The sequence below is a fragment of the Sander vitreus genome, chromosome 15, assembly GCF_031162955.1.
Source record: "Sander vitreus isolate 19-12246 chromosome 15, sanVit1, whole genome shotgun sequence".
Classification (NCBI taxonomy): domain Eukaryota; kingdom Metazoa; phylum Chordata; class Actinopteri; order Perciformes; family Percidae; genus Sander; species Sander vitreus.
In genome coordinates this window covers 17,802,995-17,821,711 of record NC_135869.1, presented here as the reverse complement: position 1 = coordinate 17,821,711, position 18,717 = coordinate 17,802,995, and the positions used below count along the sequence as shown (strand labels likewise).

The 18,717-nt window shown below is 41.6% G+C and overlaps 1 protein-coding gene across 5 annotated transcripts in view; it reads right to left on the bottom strand.

Moving 5' to 3' along the window:
• LOC144529603 (E3 ubiquitin-protein ligase rnf213-alpha-like) overlaps positions 1 to 18,717 on the bottom strand; it is a 34,412-nt gene that overhangs the window by 12,576 nt on the left and 3,119 nt on the right. For 4 of the 5 annotated variants that reach the window (XM_078268769.1, XM_078268772.1, XM_078268770.1 and 1 more), the window contains exons 3-34: positions 18,526 to 18,674; positions 16,762 to 17,457; positions 16,472 to 16,632; positions 16,193 to 16,360; positions 12,787 to 12,992; positions 12,380 to 12,669; positions 12,031 to 12,287; positions 11,675 to 11,890; positions 11,389 to 11,581; positions 11,248 to 11,303; positions 10,844 to 11,015; positions 10,602 to 10,748; positions 10,378 to 10,476; positions 10,171 to 10,293; positions 9,741 to 9,924; positions 9,358 to 9,531; positions 9,082 to 9,234; positions 8,385 to 9,004; positions 8,082 to 8,241; positions 7,780 to 7,997; positions 7,504 to 7,641; positions 7,228 to 7,392; positions 5,525 to 6,812; positions 5,231 to 5,412; positions 4,960 to 5,115; positions 1,251 to 4,859; positions 1,036 to 1,160; positions 830 to 946; positions 624 to 748; positions 423 to 539; positions 258 to 328; positions 9 to 162 (exon numbers count right to left, since the gene is read on the bottom strand). In XM_078268769.1, coding sequence (XP_078124895.1) covers positions 9 to 162; positions 258 to 328; positions 423 to 539; positions 624 to 748; positions 830 to 946; positions 1,036 to 1,160; positions 1,251 to 4,859; positions 4,960 to 5,115; positions 5,231 to 5,412; positions 5,525 to 6,812; positions 7,228 to 7,392; positions 7,504 to 7,641; positions 7,780 to 7,997; positions 8,082 to 8,241; positions 8,385 to 9,004; positions 9,082 to 9,234; positions 9,358 to 9,531; positions 9,741 to 9,924; positions 10,171 to 10,293; positions 10,378 to 10,476; positions 10,602 to 10,748; positions 10,844 to 11,015; positions 11,248 to 11,303; positions 11,389 to 11,581; positions 11,675 to 11,890; positions 12,031 to 12,287; positions 12,380 to 12,669; positions 12,787 to 12,992; positions 16,193 to 16,360; positions 16,472 to 16,632; positions 16,762 to 17,457; positions 18,526 to 18,674 — 10,689 coding nt within the window. The remainder of the gene's footprint in view (positions 1 to 8; positions 163 to 257; positions 329 to 422; positions 540 to 623; positions 749 to 829; positions 947 to 1,035; positions 1,161 to 1,250; positions 4,860 to 4,959; positions 5,116 to 5,230; positions 5,413 to 5,524; positions 6,813 to 7,227; positions 7,393 to 7,503; positions 7,642 to 7,779; positions 7,998 to 8,081; positions 8,242 to 8,384; positions 9,005 to 9,081; positions 9,235 to 9,357; positions 9,532 to 9,740; positions 9,925 to 10,170; positions 10,294 to 10,377; positions 10,477 to 10,601; positions 10,749 to 10,843; positions 11,016 to 11,247; positions 11,304 to 11,388; positions 11,582 to 11,674; positions 11,891 to 12,030; positions 12,288 to 12,379; positions 12,670 to 12,786; positions 12,993 to 16,192; positions 16,361 to 16,471; positions 16,633 to 16,761; positions 17,458 to 18,525; positions 18,675 to 18,717) is intronic. The other variant, XM_078268771.1, reaches the window with a different exon arrangement.

The following is an 18,717-nucleotide window of genomic DNA, read 5'->3' as shown; positions in this document are numbered from 1 at the left end:
GTTAGTACCTTTTACTTCGTCATTGTCACTGAGGAGTGTCAGCAGGATCTCAACTCTCCGAGTACTGCGCAGGCAACTTTCCACCTGGTCCCTCAGCATGCCTACTGCAGCCTGCACACAGCTCCGCACCAGTGCTGTGGTGTCCACAACATTACACAAGCCCTGCAGCAGGAGGAAAAGGCAGAAAAAATATATATTTCAAAGTTATGGTTTTCCCACAGCAGCAAATGTTTGAAATACATGTTGTCAGAACTCACATTTTCCTCTGACTCTGCTTCTTCATGCTCATTTTCAGTGTACATGTCATCCACCTCCATGCCTATGGCATCTCCATGGAAAAGAGTTTTGTTATTTAATGCCACAAAATACATTTTATGTAGATAAAATTATGATTTGCTATCAATAATTTATCAATCAGTTACCTTGACTCATCTTTGTTTCAAACATTTGACTGATAGTCATGTTTTGCAAGGCTTTGATGTCTGAAACAATGTCTTTTGACCGTCTGAGGTCATCAATGTGAACTGATCTCCAGGGGCCTGTAAACATTAAGATGTTTCAGATTATTCTTTAAACAACGTGATACGAAAAAAAAATTAAATCACAAGTCATGGTAGCCTTACCTCCATGAAAGCCAACGTAGGAGGTCCCTCCTTCCATTCTTGGCAGTCTGGTAATAAAGTAGACAAACACCCTGCTTCCTGTGCTGTCCTGAGTTAGCTTGTTGATTTCATTTATGGATGAATACCTAAAAATGAATAGCAAAACTCAATAGAGCAAAAAATTCCACAGTTGTGCATACCCAACAGAGAAGAAATGTTGGACCTACTTTGCAGATGCAATGAGATTGGCACTGTGAGAGGCCTCATCAAAATCACACTGAATGAGAAGGATCTTGTTGCAGGGCCCAGCAACACTGCTGCCATTTTCAGCTGTGAGGAAGTTCCTACAAGAAAACAAAGAATAGGCCTAATCTTTAGACTGAGATCATACCTAAAGATGTAAGTATATTATACTAATTATTCGTTAACAAACCTGATCTTCTTTAGGAAGGAATGCTCGGTGTCAAACTGCTGGAGGGAGAGAAGCTCAACACTATGCAACACTTGCACTAGTGGTTCCAGGTCAGATGATGTGAGAAGTCTGGAGAATGTTGTCACCTATGGTTTAAAATAACAATTAAATCCTCAATACTAAATACATACAGGTTTCTGATATATTTTACACTAGTATGACAACTTTAAGGTTACCTCTGTGAAGGAGGAGTAGCAATGGACTTCCTGCCTTGTGTGAGCAAGAATGAAGTCAGCTAAACAGTTGTTATTCTGCTCTTCAAAATAGACCCTGGCCAGATTTTCACTCTCCACTTTGGGAAGGTCTGTGCAGTCCAACCGCACAACTGAGTCTGGTGTGGCACATTTGAGCAGTATGAGTTTAGCCTCATCCAGTATTCTCCTCTCAGGGTCTGAGATCTCCAAACTGTCCTTCTGCTTCTCTATCACTTGAAGTACCACAGAAGCACATGTGTCTGAGTGGTAGCCGATGAAGACGTCTGGCAGTTGGTACTTGTAAGCCTGAGCTACTGATGCGTGTTGACTGCTGAGAGACACAAAAAGTCTCAACCAATTCTCCAATTCATCCACCAATCTCTTCTGCTCAGTTTTAAGGACAGTGTGGATGTCCAGGTAGTGTTTCTCCAGCCTGTTGATGAGAGGTATTGGGAACTGTTTGTAGACCACCTCTCTTTCCTCAATGACAATTAGCCGGAAGTCTTTGTGCACCCTACATTTCACACGGTGTGTTCCCAGTCCAAGGTCCACATATTTCTGTCCTCCCAAGCAGACATAGTATTGGTTGAGGGCATCATACAGACTTTCATAGAGGTTCTGCAAGTTTAGGAGCACAACTGTTTGACCTGTCTCCATGCAGATCTTTACTCTGTTGATGTTGCGGCAGATTTGGGTGTACTCTTGGTCTTTCGGGAAACTGGATCCAAAGATTATTTCTGGCTGACCGCTTTTTGAAAAGAAGGTTTGCTGCAGGATCTGTAGCGCTGCGTAGTTTTTTGTTAGCACCAGCAGGTACCGACATTCTTCTTCTTGTCCAACTGTTTGAATGTTTTCTCTCACAAACTCAATGGCACTGATGTTCTCCAGGTTGGGTGAAATCTGCAGCCTTTTGGTAAAAACAGTAACTGCATCCACATCATCCCTGCCACTGAAATTTCTCAACACTGCCTTCACAGTTTCTTCTGCAGTGGGCTTTCTTTGAGAAGCCTTGGCCGCTGCAAAAATCATTTTAATCAAGCTGTAATAGTCACGTAGGCCAAAAAAGCCTTTGCCTTGTTTGCGGCAGATGTTTAAGTAGGCTCTTGCAAAGGGTTGGAAGAAATCCCTGACCTTCTCCAAAACCATTGCATCAGATTTGCAAATGCCTTTAGCACTCTCAATGAGTTCCCTCTCATCAGGGTCACCACGGGACACAAAAATGCCTCTGTTCATCTTTGCAGGGTCTAAAGCCCAGTTGGAGATGCCAATGAATCCAACCTTTTTGTGAGGTAGTGGTTCATCATCAATGCATCCCTCTTCTAGCAGTGGGTGAAGGGTTTTCAGTGGCATCTTTGGAGAGTCCTCAGCCAGCCCAATCTCATCAAGAACCACAACTGAAATGTACTCGTCCAGGTTCTTTCCTTCCTGAAAGCGTCCGCATTGCTTGAATGTATTAATGATGCCTTCTGGTGTTGAGTGAGGGCTACACTGGAAGGAAACCAAATGGATCTGTTTAAGCTTTTTGTAGAGGTCAGAATGAGCAGCTTGGCCCTGCATTGCATCTGCTACCAGAGTTTTAGACAGAGATTTTGAACTTCCAGGTTTTCCAACTAAGAAGAGAGGGATTCTTAGCTCAATGCAGATAACCATCATGAAGACATTCTCTTTAAGGGCATTGTTTCTTGCAATAGTATCCCCCATTGGCACACCACTTAGAAGTAAATCCTGCATGAGTGTGATTTCCTGTATTACTTTTGATGGAAGGTATGCTTGTGGGAGGCATTTGCTGATTTTCTGCCTGTATTTATCCTTATATTCTAAGCAGGCATGGTAGCACACTCCTATGGCCATGACTAGGGACCAGAGTACAGGGTCTCTGACTTCAGGCTGTCTGTGATGCCTTTCATTCTTCTCAGCATTTTGAGAAATCTCAAATTTTTCAAGCTCTGCAAACAACATGACGTGGTTGTCGTAAAACCAAACAAATGACTGCATGCAGCGTTCAACATCTCTCAGGCTGACAAAGCTGCATTCATCCTTTCTCGTCCGCATGTACTTCTGTGAAGCCGAAAGGACGTCAGTGATCCACTTGAGGTAACTTTCATCGATTTCTTTATTTTCAACCACTCTCTGCACAATCTGTTGGATGTAAGTTTTCTCTGTGTGATCGTTTAACTGTCCAAAGTCCCACACCAGAGGGATCATGCTTGGAGGTAATGCTTGAACTCTATAGACTAACTGGCGGAGAGGGATGGACCCAAGCTTTTCATCAGTCTCTTCAGCTCGAACTTTGTACCCAAGACCAGCAGATTCTAACCTCTGAATCATCTCATCTGTGTGCTTTCGGTAAGGGTTGCAGGCTGCGATAATCTGCAATCCACAGTTGGGTGTCAAACTTTCCCCCTTGACTGTCTTGTCACAGAGGACCTCCTTAATGCTGCTGATGGCATCGGTAGTGTTGGCCTCATCAAAGAAAAGAACAGAGTCAAATCCATAGTCTTGCTTGTTAATAGAAGCAATGTCTTCTGCCTCTCTGATTTTGGTGTAAATCATCTCAGAAGTTGTCCCTCCATGCACCTTGACCAGTTTCATGTTCTCAGTGGCCACTCCACTCCTCCGCAACTCACAAAGGAATTTGATGAGCCTCGTCTTACCACACCCCGTCTCGCCCATGATAATGACAGGGATGCCACACCTAAACCGCATATGGATTGCCAGCATCTTTAGTATGTTGTCAGTCGTAAGTTCATATGTTTCATCAGGGTCAAGAGGCCATTGGATACCAAGAACATTGCAGATTCTCTCTATTTTCTCCCCTCTTGGAAGGCAATCAAAGTTGATGTTGAAAGGGACTCTCTGAAGATTTAAGCCTTCATACAATTCTCTTGTCATGACATTCTTTTTTATCACCCTTCCTGAGGTGGGATCAATGGCATCAACAGAGTTCTGTTCATTGGGCTGAAGATGGAAACCAATGAAGGTCATGGACACATGGTCATCATTAAAGAAGATGTATGGATGTGGTTCTGTTTCCCATTTCTTTCTGATCAGAAAGGGAGCTAAGTCTTCATCTCGGACACCAGACAGGTCCATCTGCAGCCTGCCAGGACTCTGGTCTGAGATGCTGAGTGATGGAGTGGCAAAGTCCTTTGCCATCAGAATCATGAAGTCCACCACAAAGGTTTTGAATCCAGTCAGCGTGTCTCCAGTGAAAGTAACATCACAAAAAACAGATGTCTCACAGTCTTTCAGCTGAAGGTTAAGGAACCATGCAAAGTTCCTCAGTTCTGCCCAGGATGGGTCCATAACACCACAGTACATGAGAAGCATCTGGAGACATTCCAAATGTGACCCTTCAACATCCTGATATTTGAACGCATCAAGATCACTGTGGTTATGAAACCTTGTGAGATACTGGTATGGCCGCTGAAAGGCTGCACTCCTGAATTCCTCATCATCCATTAGTGGGTCATCAGTGCTCACAATGGTAGGATGTTCTTGCTTCCTCATCTCTAGCATTAGCACCTCTTTGGGTGGTCGGCAGAAAATATTTGGAAACACGTCTGTGAATGTGCTGTTTATTGTTTGAACCTATGCAGAAAACAGATGAAAAGACAACATAGGATAATCAACGGTTTAAAATCAGATGACAAATGATTAGTGATAATGCCAAAATTGCAAAAACTCTTACCTGCCGTGAGTCATTTCTGGTTGACATGACAGACGGCTCTAAAATCTCTATGACATACAACTGCGTGTCACTGCACTTCCACGTCTTTCCCTCAGAGTCCATCAAATAGCGCAGAATCAACAACTTAAAAAGAAACTCATGGAGACCTTTCTGCACCTTTTCAATCACATAAAACACAGTCCATTAACACCATATGTAAGCTGTCGATACATGTCCTATTACAGTAATACAGATATATTGCACTAAGCATTAACTTGAGACTCATTATTACCGATGATGTGATGTCAAAATGGAACATCAAAAGTTCTTTCCTCTTGGGGGTGTTCAACAGAGATTGAAGGATGACATTCTCATCAACATTTGGTTCAATCAAGCGGATGCATTTCATCATTGACGGCTTTTTGGTTGAGTGCTTCAGTTTTTCATACAGTCTCTTGACATAGAGAGATTTACCTGCATTTAAAAGAAAAGAAAAAAAAAACTATTGTAGGTATCAATAATCTTAGGAGTACAATATTCATCATCATTAATTTGAAAAAGCTGAGTACTGTACATATATACTAACCAACACCAGCCCTTTTGGATGAGACAACACCAACGCACAGTCGGTCTTTGAATGCAGCTGCAGCACTGCATTGATCTGCTGGGACAATGTAGTGTTTGTGGAGGTACCTCTGGATCCTCGCCAATGGCTCCTGGGGAACCATGTGCAATCTGTACTGGCTGAAGGCTGAGGGAAGGTAGGCATGTTCTCTTTCCGAGCTGCAGATGATGACAAGTTTGTAGTCTTTCCTGCTCTGCATTTTCATTCGCTGAAAAAAGTTCTCAACTTTAGAGCTCACATCATAAGTGAGCAGATCTCCATACAGTAGAGAGTATATCTTGTGTCCATTGTAGCCTATGCTGAGACAGCGTCTGAGGAATAGCTCAACCTGTTCATATGGTGTTGAGGAGTTGCAAAGGAGGACTTCATCATAGGTGGGAAGTGTCTCTTCTTCGCTACTCATGTAAACAGAGATGCAAGATGTCAGGACCTCATCATGTGGGCAAACAATGAGGTTTGGATTCCCGGCAGCCAAGCCTTTAGGTAGCTGCCTCTGTATGAAATCCCCAATGTTATCATCAGAAATGTCTTCTTCACTCTCATCATCTTTACTCTCATCTTCTTTGTTGGCCAGTATTTCTAACAGTCTTCCTAGACTTTTTATATCAAGAATGTGGGGAAGATAATTCTTCATGTCTTTCATATAAGCATTCCATATCAGATCAAATTTCTGTGAACCATCTGCTTGTTCCACCAGACTTAGCAGAGGATCCAGCTCACTTGTAAAGTCTGGGTCTCTGAGCTCACTTCTTGGCACCATAACAAAAGTCTGGAACTCAATGTCTTCGTTTTGCTCTTGTGGTTTGGTGAGGATCTCATACTGGAGTGCATGCCAGACCTGCCTCAAGTCTGAGGCTGTGCAATTTGGTTTGACGAAGGAGAGCAGCATGAGAACTTGGTCCTCCATATTGGTCACATTTTGCTGAGTCAGCTTGCTGCAGAGGTAGACAATCTGTTCGGCTGTATAGTAGTTCAGATAGTAATGCTGGGATCTTTGTTTGTCCACGAAATCCATCCAATAGTCCAGGCACTTTTCCATTTTCCTGCAAAATTCAGGAAGCTGCTCCTCTATACTGCCCTCCACAATGACAACACTAAGAACACTGCCCAGGTTGAAGTCCATCACAATGCTGTGTTCCTCGCAGCTTAAACTGCAGTTGATTTGTGCTTCCCAGTGCCTGAACAGAGGATTCCCAGCAGTGTAGAGGGCAATGAATGCCTCAGCTAGTCTTTGAACACTGGCAAAAACCTGAAAAAGAAATACAAAATAAAGTCAGATGCAAATGTGAATTCTGTCAAACATTGAGCTAATGACAATGATTCCATATTCATTACATTTTATGCATTAAGTACACGCAAGTCATTACTGTTGATGTCAATAGATATTAGCTCTGTCCCTTTTTGCCATACTCTATTAATCCTTTTATTTATTGTTTGTTTTAATTATTGTGATTTTTGGTAATGTTTTACAACAACTTGATGCATCTTCAAAGATAGAGAAAACAATGAACAAAAAAAATTGCTTATTATTATTATCATCATCATCATTATTATATAGAAGTAGTAGTAGAAGCATTGGTAGTTGTAGTAGTAGTATTTAAAACTCCTATGCTAAACAAATTGACCTAAGTTAATTAAATAAAAAGGGAAACATTTTAATATACCTCTGTAAAATGATCAACTTCATTCTGCCCTTGATCACCTTTCCCAGACATGAGCATGAGTTTGTTCTGCAGCTCCCGCAGGTCCTCAAGAGAATAGCAGCGCATCTGCTGACCCTCATCATGCTCCTCTGGAATCTGCAGCTTCAGGGCCGTGTCAAGACTCAACTGGATTGAAAAACAGAAATACACTTTAATTGTAGAAACTTTGTTCTCAGAGAAAAAACATCTGTGCTGCATGTACATAGGGATGCCATCAGCTTTGATTTTGTTATTCACCTTTTTAACACTTTGTGCACTGATCAGGTAGATACCCTTGTTGTTGATGGCTGATGCTAAAGAGAGAGATGACAGCTCCACTGACCCATGACTGTCCTTCACAGTCTTCAGCCATTCCAAATGACGTGCACTGTCCCGCTACAAAAGAAGATCATTCTTAATTACGCTATTAAATATTCATTTTCCATTTCATAAGGCTAGTATGCTAACTGTTAGTGTGATGTTTAAGAGTCGTTGAGTTCTTTTAGCAGTAGTATTAGCAAGGTGTCCTCTTACCAGTTTTTTTGGTAAGTTGCTGTCATTCTCCAAAGCTCTCCAGAGCTTCTTGAGCACCTCTTTGAGGACATGAAAACCAGCATCTGGTTTGAGCTCATATAGCATTGACGAGTAGCCGAGGACAGCATCATGGAAGCAAGCAACGCGATCCACATCCATGTCATTCTCTCCCGCAGAAATGGAAGCCAGGTCAACGAACACTTTCAACTCGTTGATATCTGAAAATTAATAAATGTAATTTGGCTGAATGAGCATTACAATAAATTGGTGTTGTGACTACAGCAGATAATAACTATTCTTACCTTCAAGTGCATCTTTCACCCATCTAACAAAGTGTCCTCTGAGTCCCAGCTCATGTAGGCACAGTCTCCGGGGCTCAGTGATGTCCACCAGGACCATCTTGGCCTGCATCAAGTCATTGTCAATACGATTGAGCTGCTCTGTCTGAAAGTCTGCATGACTCTGAAGAGAGAAAAGATAAAAGACAATATTAAATTATTAAAAACAATACAGTAACTTAACACACATGTGGTATGCACAGAGAGATTTTGAGCCTAATTAATTTTCATATAATCAAAGTCTTAGTTCAAAACATGGCCACTTACAACTTCTGTAAGAGTCTCCAGAACCCTGAAGTCCCCTTGAAGATGAAGCGTCTCTTTGACCATCATGATAATTTGAGCCGAAGCCACAGCTAGATGAAGATCGTGATACTGCTCGATCTGTTGAACCCTGCTGTGGATCCACTGTTTGTCGGTTGATTTATCGATCTTGCACATGATGTCCAGGTCCAGAGCAAGCTCTTCGTACTTGCCCTTGTAATCTCTGAAGAGCTGGTTTACCTCCTCAAGCCTAATGCTGCCATTCTTTAGACAAGTGTAGATGTCTTTGTAATCAGCAAAACAAGGCTCGAAAATGTCTCCATGTATCATTTCTGGTGTTGCCATAATGTCTGCTACTTCATGTTCGCCAGGGTTGTCGTCTTCCATTTCTTCAGTGGCTAGGAGTTTGGCATGTTTCTCCCAGCATACTTTGAATATATGACTCTCTCTAAATGTGAACAGGACCTCTGCCATGTTCCTGATTTCTTCACCCAGATCGAAGTAGGTGACAACACCAGCCATGGCAGAGGGCAGTTGGTCAAATGGATGAACCTCCATGAAATGGTTCAGGGGCATGATCTCGATGTTGACCTGCTGTCTCTCTTCCATGTCGGCAACATCAACTGTCATGGAAATGAAATAAGCATGTGTTAAATGTGCCGCAAGTGTCAAAATCAAACGGACCAATTCTCCACCATACCTGTCATATGTTCCTTAAGTTTTTGGCTCATTGTTAAGAAGACGTTCACAAGCTCTTTCTCATGGTACACAGCTTTCACTTCATCCTGTCTGCACTGTAACAGCCTCCTCATTTTGGCATTATCCTTGTATTGTTCATTCTCAGCGAGGCAATCTACACACACACACACACACACACACACACACACACAAAATAAACATGTTCTGGGGGTTCTTTATTATTAAATGTTGAACAAATATGTTGGGAAATCTTTGATGACAAGCAGACTGTTATTACCGATCTTCAGCAGATCTAAGAAGACGTTTCTCTTCTCCAAAATGATGTTGAGTAGGCTGGTCTTAATGTTTCCATGGACCAGTTGCTTGTTGATTGCTGTGAATGAGGATATGGCTATAGCAATTCTGTCCCTGGCATCTTGAGAGAGCTTATCAATCACATTTTCGTCTGCACCTGCAATGACAGAAATTACACGTTAGAGTTTCTGTCTAAAACCACATTAATTATTACAATGCTCAGTTTCTGCCATGAATTCAATCATAAACTGAAGCCTGGTTTCCTATCATCTGTTTTTTACTATTATATCCTATCTGCCTAACCTATGGAACTTTTCTTTTTGGTGTGTGCATATTGTAATGGTTTATTAATTTCTGAGGAGATACCGTGTAGTTGGAAAATGTCTTTGGCGGCAGTCCAGGAGAGGAGGTGATGAAGGACCAATTCTTCATCTTCCTGATAATTTCCTTGTCGGTCCTTTGGCCAAGATTTCTGGATAATGGCTGAGATGAGTTTCCCGAACTTCCAATTTATCTTCAACCTCTCAAACAACTTTCCCTCAGACTTGGTCTGTATATGAGGTTAAACAGCCATTAACATTACTGTGCATCTTTTAAAAAGATGAACCAAATCTGTGTTTCATGCAGTTCCTTTTATTTCTACATAAGAACAGACTGACTTTGTTTTTAGAATTTTTAATTTGTAATTTACTTATTTTTGTCAATTTTTATTATTTTTCTTAAATACGGCCAGAAATGTTATAAAATATGTGATTACTACACGCACATTTAAAAAGTGAATTAAAGGGCTTCCTACCTGGCACAAAGATGTAACAGCCTCAAGAGCACACCTCTCAATACTAGCAGCAACGTGTGGATGGGTTCCACTGAGTTCCTCCATTTTTGTGCAGTAATATTCAATTTGATCCACAGCAGTTTCCTAAAGCCAGACACATAAAACATATGTCCCATTTCATAGTTTAACCAAAAAGTAACAGGGATGTGCAAAAGATATATCACATACCTGTTTGAACTTGCCCTCAAAATCAATTGTGAATGTCCGTCTCCATTCTTTTGTGCATTCTTCATCTTTGAATTGGATGGAGATTATGTTGTTCCACGTCTGTAAAATACAACCAAGGATTAAAACATTTTTCAGCTTTTTCTACCACTGATAGGTTGTAAGACATGAGTACACATGCATATTTTGTGTATTATTTATTTACTAAATCTAACAAAACTGCTCACTTCGATCTCTGCTGTAGCCTCAACACGGTACAGGGATGACAAACCCTTGTTGAGCAAACTCTGTTTGAAGGAGCGACTTATCCAGCTCCTCATAATGGCGATGAAGTCTTTTGCATGTCGCTGCTCTCTTTCCCCTTCTTGAATCTCCTAAATGAGAATTATTAGGACAGTATTTGAGAAAAGCAAGACTTAAATCTGTCTGAAATGCTAACAGCTTGCCATATAAAATTCACTTCACATACCTGTTTGTTACAGTGAACAAAGTCTGACACTGATGCAACCAGATTCATACAAGCCACAGGAATATCAGGGTAGTTCTGGGTATATGATGCTGGTTTGACACCTTTGCAGAGCTTCTCCAACAGTTTCACTGCTGTTACTAGGCACTCTCGCCTATAAGCCTCAGTAAAATAACTACAATAACACAAAACGGAAGGTTAAAGCATCACATTTAATAAACATGTCACCCTCCATGTTGAACTGTGGTTTCATGATCTGCACAGCAATATAGTCATACAGGAATATGGAAAGAACAAAACTAAAAGGTGAACTAACAATTCAACCAACAAATAGAAATTATCCGTCTGTGACTTCATGCCTTTTGCAACTCAACTGAAAATCTACTAAATTTAGAAGAGCAAATCACCTGTACTGTTCTTCAATGAGGTTTCCTTGGATATGTGAGAGAATGTGAGTTACTGTCTGTAAAGCAGACATTCAAGAACATTAGTTTAATGAATACTATAACTCTGAAATATATCATTTTCAACTAGTGTTTCCACTTCACCTGGACGTTACTGCTCGTAATATCCTGAGGAGCCTTGTTAGTGAAAACATAAAGCATGTCCAAAAGCTCAATGTTAATGTTGATAATACACTCCATCAGGTCATCAAATGGCATCAAGTACGTGCAGGATCGCACTAAAAGTGCATCAACCTCCATCAAGTGACTGTGGCTTTTCATCAAATTCACCAGTGCCCTGAAAACAGAAGAGTAAGTAAACATATGTAAAGTAATAGCCATCTATTTCCAAATAAATTCATTGGAAGATGTTTGTGTGAGGGACTCTTACTTCCTCTCTTCACTGTTCATGTATGCTGCTGAGGAACCAATGTCAAGGCCTTGCAAACCTGCCCAGTATACGCCGTACTTCAAGTTTTCATAAGTTGGTATTTCAAAGGGGTGTGTGTTTCCTCTGAGGAAGTGGAGGAGTGGTAGCACCAGAATCCATCGTTGCATTCCCAATTTTTTCACATCGCGTATCAGATACACCAACATATCTGGCAGACTACAACAAAGAACATTTTATTAGCATATGAACATTAGAGTCTTTGTTACTCTGTAGTCAGTAGATTGTGACTATCATTTTAAATAATTGGTACATGTAATTATATATCTACAGCATTAATGAATAGATTAGGTACCTACTCTTTGAAAATAGCGACATCCTGAGAAAACTCTGTCCAGTACTGGAGGAAGTCCTCTTTGTCATGTTTGGGTAAACAGAGTGCACTGCAGAGCTGATGGAGCTCACCATTATCCAGTTTAAATTGATGCTGTCTCCATACAAAGAGCATGATAACAGCCGCTCTCATGGGATCCTGAACATAGAGCATCTTCCCGTCTCCATTCTTCAGCAACTGAATCACGTTTGTCAGCATGAAGTCTTTGAGCATCCTCCTCACCTAGGAAATTATACCAGAGACACAGAGAGACTAAGTTGGGCTGTCCATACCTGAGTGGACCTAGACTTTTTAGACAAAGATTATGAACTTACATCATCTTCCCCATAGTTTAAGGAGTACCACTTCTTTTGTTTTTCTTCATACACAAAAGGATCCCCATAAACCTGACAGAACTGATTCAGCTGGATCAGAAAACTTCTCAAATTGGTGCAAGTCCAGATCCTGAGAAGATCAAATATGGTGTCGAGCATTACTTTCCCCGCAATCTCTCTGCCTTGAATCAGATTTCTCCTTTGTTCAGGCCAGAGCGTTTCTTTAATGCGTTTGAGCATGTTCTTCGATGGCTCGGCACAGATGATGTCATCATATTGATGCCAGTCCCCTTTACAAAAAAGATAAGTGTAAGTGTAACCCAAATATGTCCTACTATAATAAATCAGATGCCATTTGCATGCAAACAAATATAGTTACAGCTGGACGAAGTGAACGTAACATTTACCGTCTTCATTGACAAGGCGTGGTTTTACGAACAAACATCTGTTGGTCGTTTGGTGTGTAGAATCCAGTTTGTATATGTACTCATACTCATATCTGTCCTTTTTTTTGTAATAGACAACATATTTGTACGGTATCGACACAGATTCAGCTTCAGTTTTGATTGTCGTTAGACTGCCCACGACCAGAAAACCATGTTCTCCAAGATCCCTGCGTGAAAAGGAAAATAAAGTCAAATGTATGTGGTGTTAAAGGATGGTTTGAAGTTTTTGAAGTGGAGTTGTATGGGGTACTTATCCATAGTCAGTGTATTACATTCAGTAGATGGCGGTCAGCAAGCCCCTAGTAAGAGGCAGGCAGGAGTACCGACATGGAAGCTAAGCAATGTACTGCTGTAAACATGGGCCGCAGCTAAAGCCGCAGCTAGCCAAGTCAAGTCTCAAGTCTTTGGCCATCTGATCTCTCCCTAACACTGTATTGTTAAATCTTATGAATTCAAAGCATGTCCTGTAGCTACCATCCATACAGTACACATTAACACATCCCTCTAGCCCTCAGACCTGGTGAAATATTAACCTAAGTCTGTCACATCATATGGATACAACTATAAAGATACAATGTGCCTGTTCCCAGCATTAGCACAACACTTTGCGATGGTTAGCTTGTTATCTGTGGTGATATATGCTAAATGAAACGTCTCTTTCACTCAAAAAAATTTTGAAGTGGAAATCAAGAGAATAGTGGCAGCGCCACACCAGTTACAGAACAACATGCATCTCAGTGTCAGTCCAAATTATGCACAATAAGCAGTTTGAACTCACTGATGTAATGCCATTTATTTTCTAAGTGTTAGTACGCTCAGTGAAACTGAGTCCAGCGCGAGGAAGATCCGACTCAGAGGAGGAGAGGTTAGTGAGGCCAGCGTCTCCACAGCAGGTGACAGTCCGCACGGATCCGCTGCGCCACGCATGGATGAAATAATGAAATAGTAAATAGGACTACAGCAACAGAAATATGTGCAGAATTAAGACAGTCAAGACGGCCCAGTGTTTGGTGGACTGGGTACACCTTGTTCACTTAATAGCCTACAAATCATCCACGGGATCAATTACGCATCACATGAGTTTGCCCACCCGACGCAGCGTTTGTTCCTGGGGAGATCTGTGCGTCCCGCCTCCTGTGCGCCATGAATGTCTGAGCCTCAGCAACTACTAACTATAAAGATACAATTTGCCTGTTCCCAGCATTAGCACAACACTTTGCGATGGTTAGCTTGTTACCTGTGACGATATATATGCTAAATGTAATGTCTCTTTCACATTAGCGTGTGAGTGACTGACCTATTTGGATGCGTTTTGAGATGCCTGATGAAGTTCGACGTTGATCCGGTGATACACACCTTGCATGTAGCTGTTGGCTTACTGCCACTGTTTACCAAGTTATTGAAAGCAAAACTAATGACAAAAGGCACAACTCCGGGAGGACTTGGTGTCGCCATGTCAATGTATTTCGTTTTACGTGAGTGTGCGCACATAAGGCATAACGCATGCGTTACGTTGCACATTATGGCAAAGGACAGGGGACATGAGGTCAGCTGTTTGTACGACTTAAGTGCGACTCGAGTCCGAGTCTCAGACTCGAGTCACCATCTCTGGTATACGCTATATTTAGAATATTTTCACAGCTTTACTTTGCCGTCAGGTAACCCTGTTTAAGTTTACACAATCATTTTATCTCACAGAACACAGGAGTTGCTGGTCTACCGCTGCCTCAAACAGTAAGTTTGTTTTTGTTATTGTGGGACATTGGTGTTTTAAAAGGGTTAAGAACTAACAGTAACAGGTCTCCTTTCTGTCCCCAGAGTCAGAACTAAACATGGAGAAGCAGCGTTCAGTTTTTATGTACCACATATCTGGAAGAAACTCCCAGAAGACTAAAGGTCCACTGCAACTCTGTTCTTTTAAATCAAGGCTGAAGACTTTTCTGTTTGATACTGCCTTTTATTAAATCAAGCATTTGTTCTTACACTGCACTGCAACTTTTGTTCTTGTATTTTATACCTGTCATATTCTATTTTAGCTTGCTTTTATTTTCAATTCTCTTTAATGAATGTTTTAATTGCTCTTTAATGTTTTATGTAAAGCACTTTGAATTGCCTTGATGCTAAAATGTGCTATATAAATAAATTTGCCTTGCCTAACAAAACAAACAAAAGACTAACCGATCGAGGCATTGTTAGACCAACTACTCGTGTTCTGCGAGGTAAAATTATTGTAGTATTTTTTGTAGTCTTGCGGCTTTGACAAGAACATAGATAATGGCTTTATTTCCCCCCACGTAAACTTGAACAGGGCTGTCTGAGAGCAAGGTAAAGATTTTTTTGGTGGGCCTTTTTTTTTTTAGGTGGCTAAAATATGTTTAGTTGTGGCTCACATCCACAGCAGTACATTACTTAGAATGCGTGCCTGTCTTCCTGCCTGCTTCTCCAAACTGTAAGTACAACACTGACTATGGATGAGTAACTCATACAACCCCAAAGACAAACTATCCCAGTGAGATAGGACATTGAGAGCAGCCCAGTTTGTCTATGAACAAATCCACAGTCATTGCACTCCGCTGCCACTAGGGGGGGGTAGCTTAACGCTGAGTTAGGGATCGTAGATGTAGTTATAGCATAGACTGTATAATATTAATGGACAAAGCATCCGGTTCGGCGAAGTGCTGCAAATGCGGAAGTGCCTTAAACCTGCATTCTATCTGACCAGCAGGGGGCGACACGTGCGGTTGCAAAAGGAGGTCGGTTTCTGTAGAAGACTATGAGAAAGTGACCACATCTCACTTGATTTATTACCTCAGTAAACATTTTCATAATGAGTTTATGGTCTCAATTGCTAGTTTTAAGTCTACTGCAACACAGAATGATGTTAATTTTTTGAACTATGGTCTCGTTAATTTTAAAATCGGCGATAAAGCAGGGGATGTTTTAGGGCGTGGCTATGATGTGATTGCCAGTGAAAGTGTGTAACGTAACATATAGTGTAAGGGCTCCTCCCTCACTCCTCCCTCTAGTCTAAAATTGTCACATCCGCAACCAGGATGGCTGCGCCCGTAACGGCAAACTCGACAGCTCATAGCAGATCTCCACAAACCAATGGGTGACGTCACACATGCTCTGTCCATTAATATTATACAGTCTATGAGTTATAGCAAGTTTGTCAACAAGCAAGTAGCATAATATGTACATACACAGTATGTGTACTTAAATAGGGCAATGATTGTGGGAAAGTGTTATTTTTTCCTAATCAAAACTAAATTCTGGAGGATTCTTTTTTGGGTGTATCTTTGTTTGATGTGCCCATGTGTTAGGCCACCATCTGAGCTAAACTGACAATTCATTTAAGAATACGTACCTTAACACAGTCAGCTCAACTACATTTTCCTCCCATGTCCCTATGCGGGACCCAGCCCTGATGAAGATACGATCTTCTTTTGGATCAAATTTGAAATCTTTTGAGAGAACTGCATGGAAGTAAATAGTGAGTCTGTCTCGTGCAGCAATGGTGTTGTTCCTGGTTAGCCTAAAAAGCAAAAAGAAATAAATACAGATATAGCAAATATAACACACACATAAAAGTGGCATTGGTGATCTTAAAGCAAATAGGTACAACCATCTGAGAGAAAGTCATCACCTTTTGGGTGGCGGGCCAGCTCGGGTGCTGGACTGTGAGTTATCCTTAGTGCCGTCTTTACCTCCATGGTCAGAGTCGGAGGTTTGTGCTGCGGTCGAGGCCTGAACCGCCATGTCCTCTACTGTCCCCTGCGGGTCCACACTGGAGCCTGTGCTGTCAGCCTGTACAAGTAGCATTACATATGTAGGTTAAGTATACACCTTAAACTCTTTCTCCAGTAAAAGAATAAAGAACAAAATGTGGGCTTCTGTCAATAATGATTGTTTTCCATACAGTATAGTTAACCTTACCTTTGATATATTTTGAGGGCCAAAAACCATCTTTTGTTTAGTTACCACAGCCTGCTTCTGTTTCTGGTCCTGCTGACTCTTTCCCTTCGGTTTGCCTTGTTCTGTCTGTTGCACATTTTGCTCCATGTTGGCATTCTGGTCCAGTGCAGGTTGTTTGGCTGTGTCTTTCTTGTTCTTTGAGTTTTTCTTTTCAGTCTTTTGTTCTTCAGGGTTAGTGGCCTTTGTACCTTTTCCTGAACCGGACTGAGAAGTCGTAATTTTGCTATCACCTGAGATGGGAGTTGGAGTTGGAGTCGGAGTGTCAGCTGGTGCTGTGTTGAGTGTCTGATCCGGAGTTGATTTCGGTGTGTTATTCTCTCCCTTATCAGGGTTACCTGGAGCTTCTTCAGGCTGTCCCACAGTCCTTGCTTCTTCTGTGGCAGCAGCCTTTTCACTCTCAACGATGTGTGTGTCTTCAGGTGGTGTAGCAGGAATGTTAGCTGCTAAAGAACTAGGCTGGCTCTCTTGTGAGGAGGGCCCATCCTGGAGTGAGTCTGGTGTTTCATCCATTGCATTATCTGAGCTTTCACTGCCAGAAGAGTCTTTTCCACCCTGCGTCCTCCTCCCCTGGTTGTCTCCCAGGGAGAGATGGGACAGGTACTGGGCTGATGACAAGTTGCCATCTTTATTTTTTTTGTTCTTCTTCTTTTTTTTCTTCTATGAAGGGCATATGGTAGAAGATCAGCATTACAAACCACTTTACTGTTAATGGGAAACAATGATGTAGTCTTTAATCTAAATATAGAGTCAACATATTCTTAGTATTATTGACAGACTAACATTTTTTATTTCTAAAGATCTAAACAAAAGGCATTCCAAATGTTGTGAGATAACGTTAAGTAGCATATCATTATTAGAATTATTAACTTAAAGCATGTCTTTTTGACTTTTATTTTCAATGAACATGTCCAAGCTTTCAACTGAAGTCATAGTCCAATTGATTCTAGAGTCTGAAGTTGGCAGAACATGTTAACTAAAAGGCAGACCAAACCTTGACTTAACTATTATTGGAACTATTAGAAAGGGATGATGGTAGTCTGTATTTAACTCTTGCACAAAGAATGTCTGCCTTGCAGAACAACAGGAAAAACAGTGACATTTAAGGCAGTTACACACCAACCAGACGGCCGACCGTTGGCAGAAAAGGCAGTGTGACTGATCAGTCTCCCCGAGTTGGTCAAAAAAGTGCCTCGGAACACACCAAAGCGACGAGACGTAATACATCTCCATAACAGCAGGCAGCGCTAATCTGTATTGTCGCCCAAAAAATTAAAACCAGCAGCTGATTGGATGAACGCGTCACATGGATCTGGCTGCTGCTTCCAGATTTTGGATTTTTCGAACAGGCCATTACTGGCGACTCATTAAGATTACGATTTCATATTGTACTAAAATAGTTCACCGAAACGTGTTTCTGAAAACATTTTAAGCGAGAAATAGGCCATGCAGTTGCTGAATCTGTCTTCATTTCAGATCGACAAAGGTCAGTTTAAAAGATTTTCGTCAGATTTTGAGAGGCTTAGTCACGCTCATCCCGCTTGCCATTTCCGGGTGAGTCCCGACTGCCCTGTCCCGACTGAGAACGTCAGGTCGGCCAAAATGACCGCCGACAGCTCCTCCGAAGGACGGCGGCTCGGAACACACCGAACAGACTCGAGTCACTGACCTCGCCAGACTGTCCAACGGCCGATTATCGGCCCGGTGTGTAACTGCTTTTCCACGCACCTTTTTCTTTGGTTGGCTGATGGTCTCATCATTCGGTCGTTTGGGAGATTTATCAGAGTCTTTCCTGTCCACAGGTGGGTCGTTTGTCTCTGAAACTGATTTCGAACTTTCTGAGTCTGCTACCAAGGATTTGGGCTGATCTCTTGTATCTGGATTAAAGATAAATGGTATACAAATCAGAGTGCACCCAAA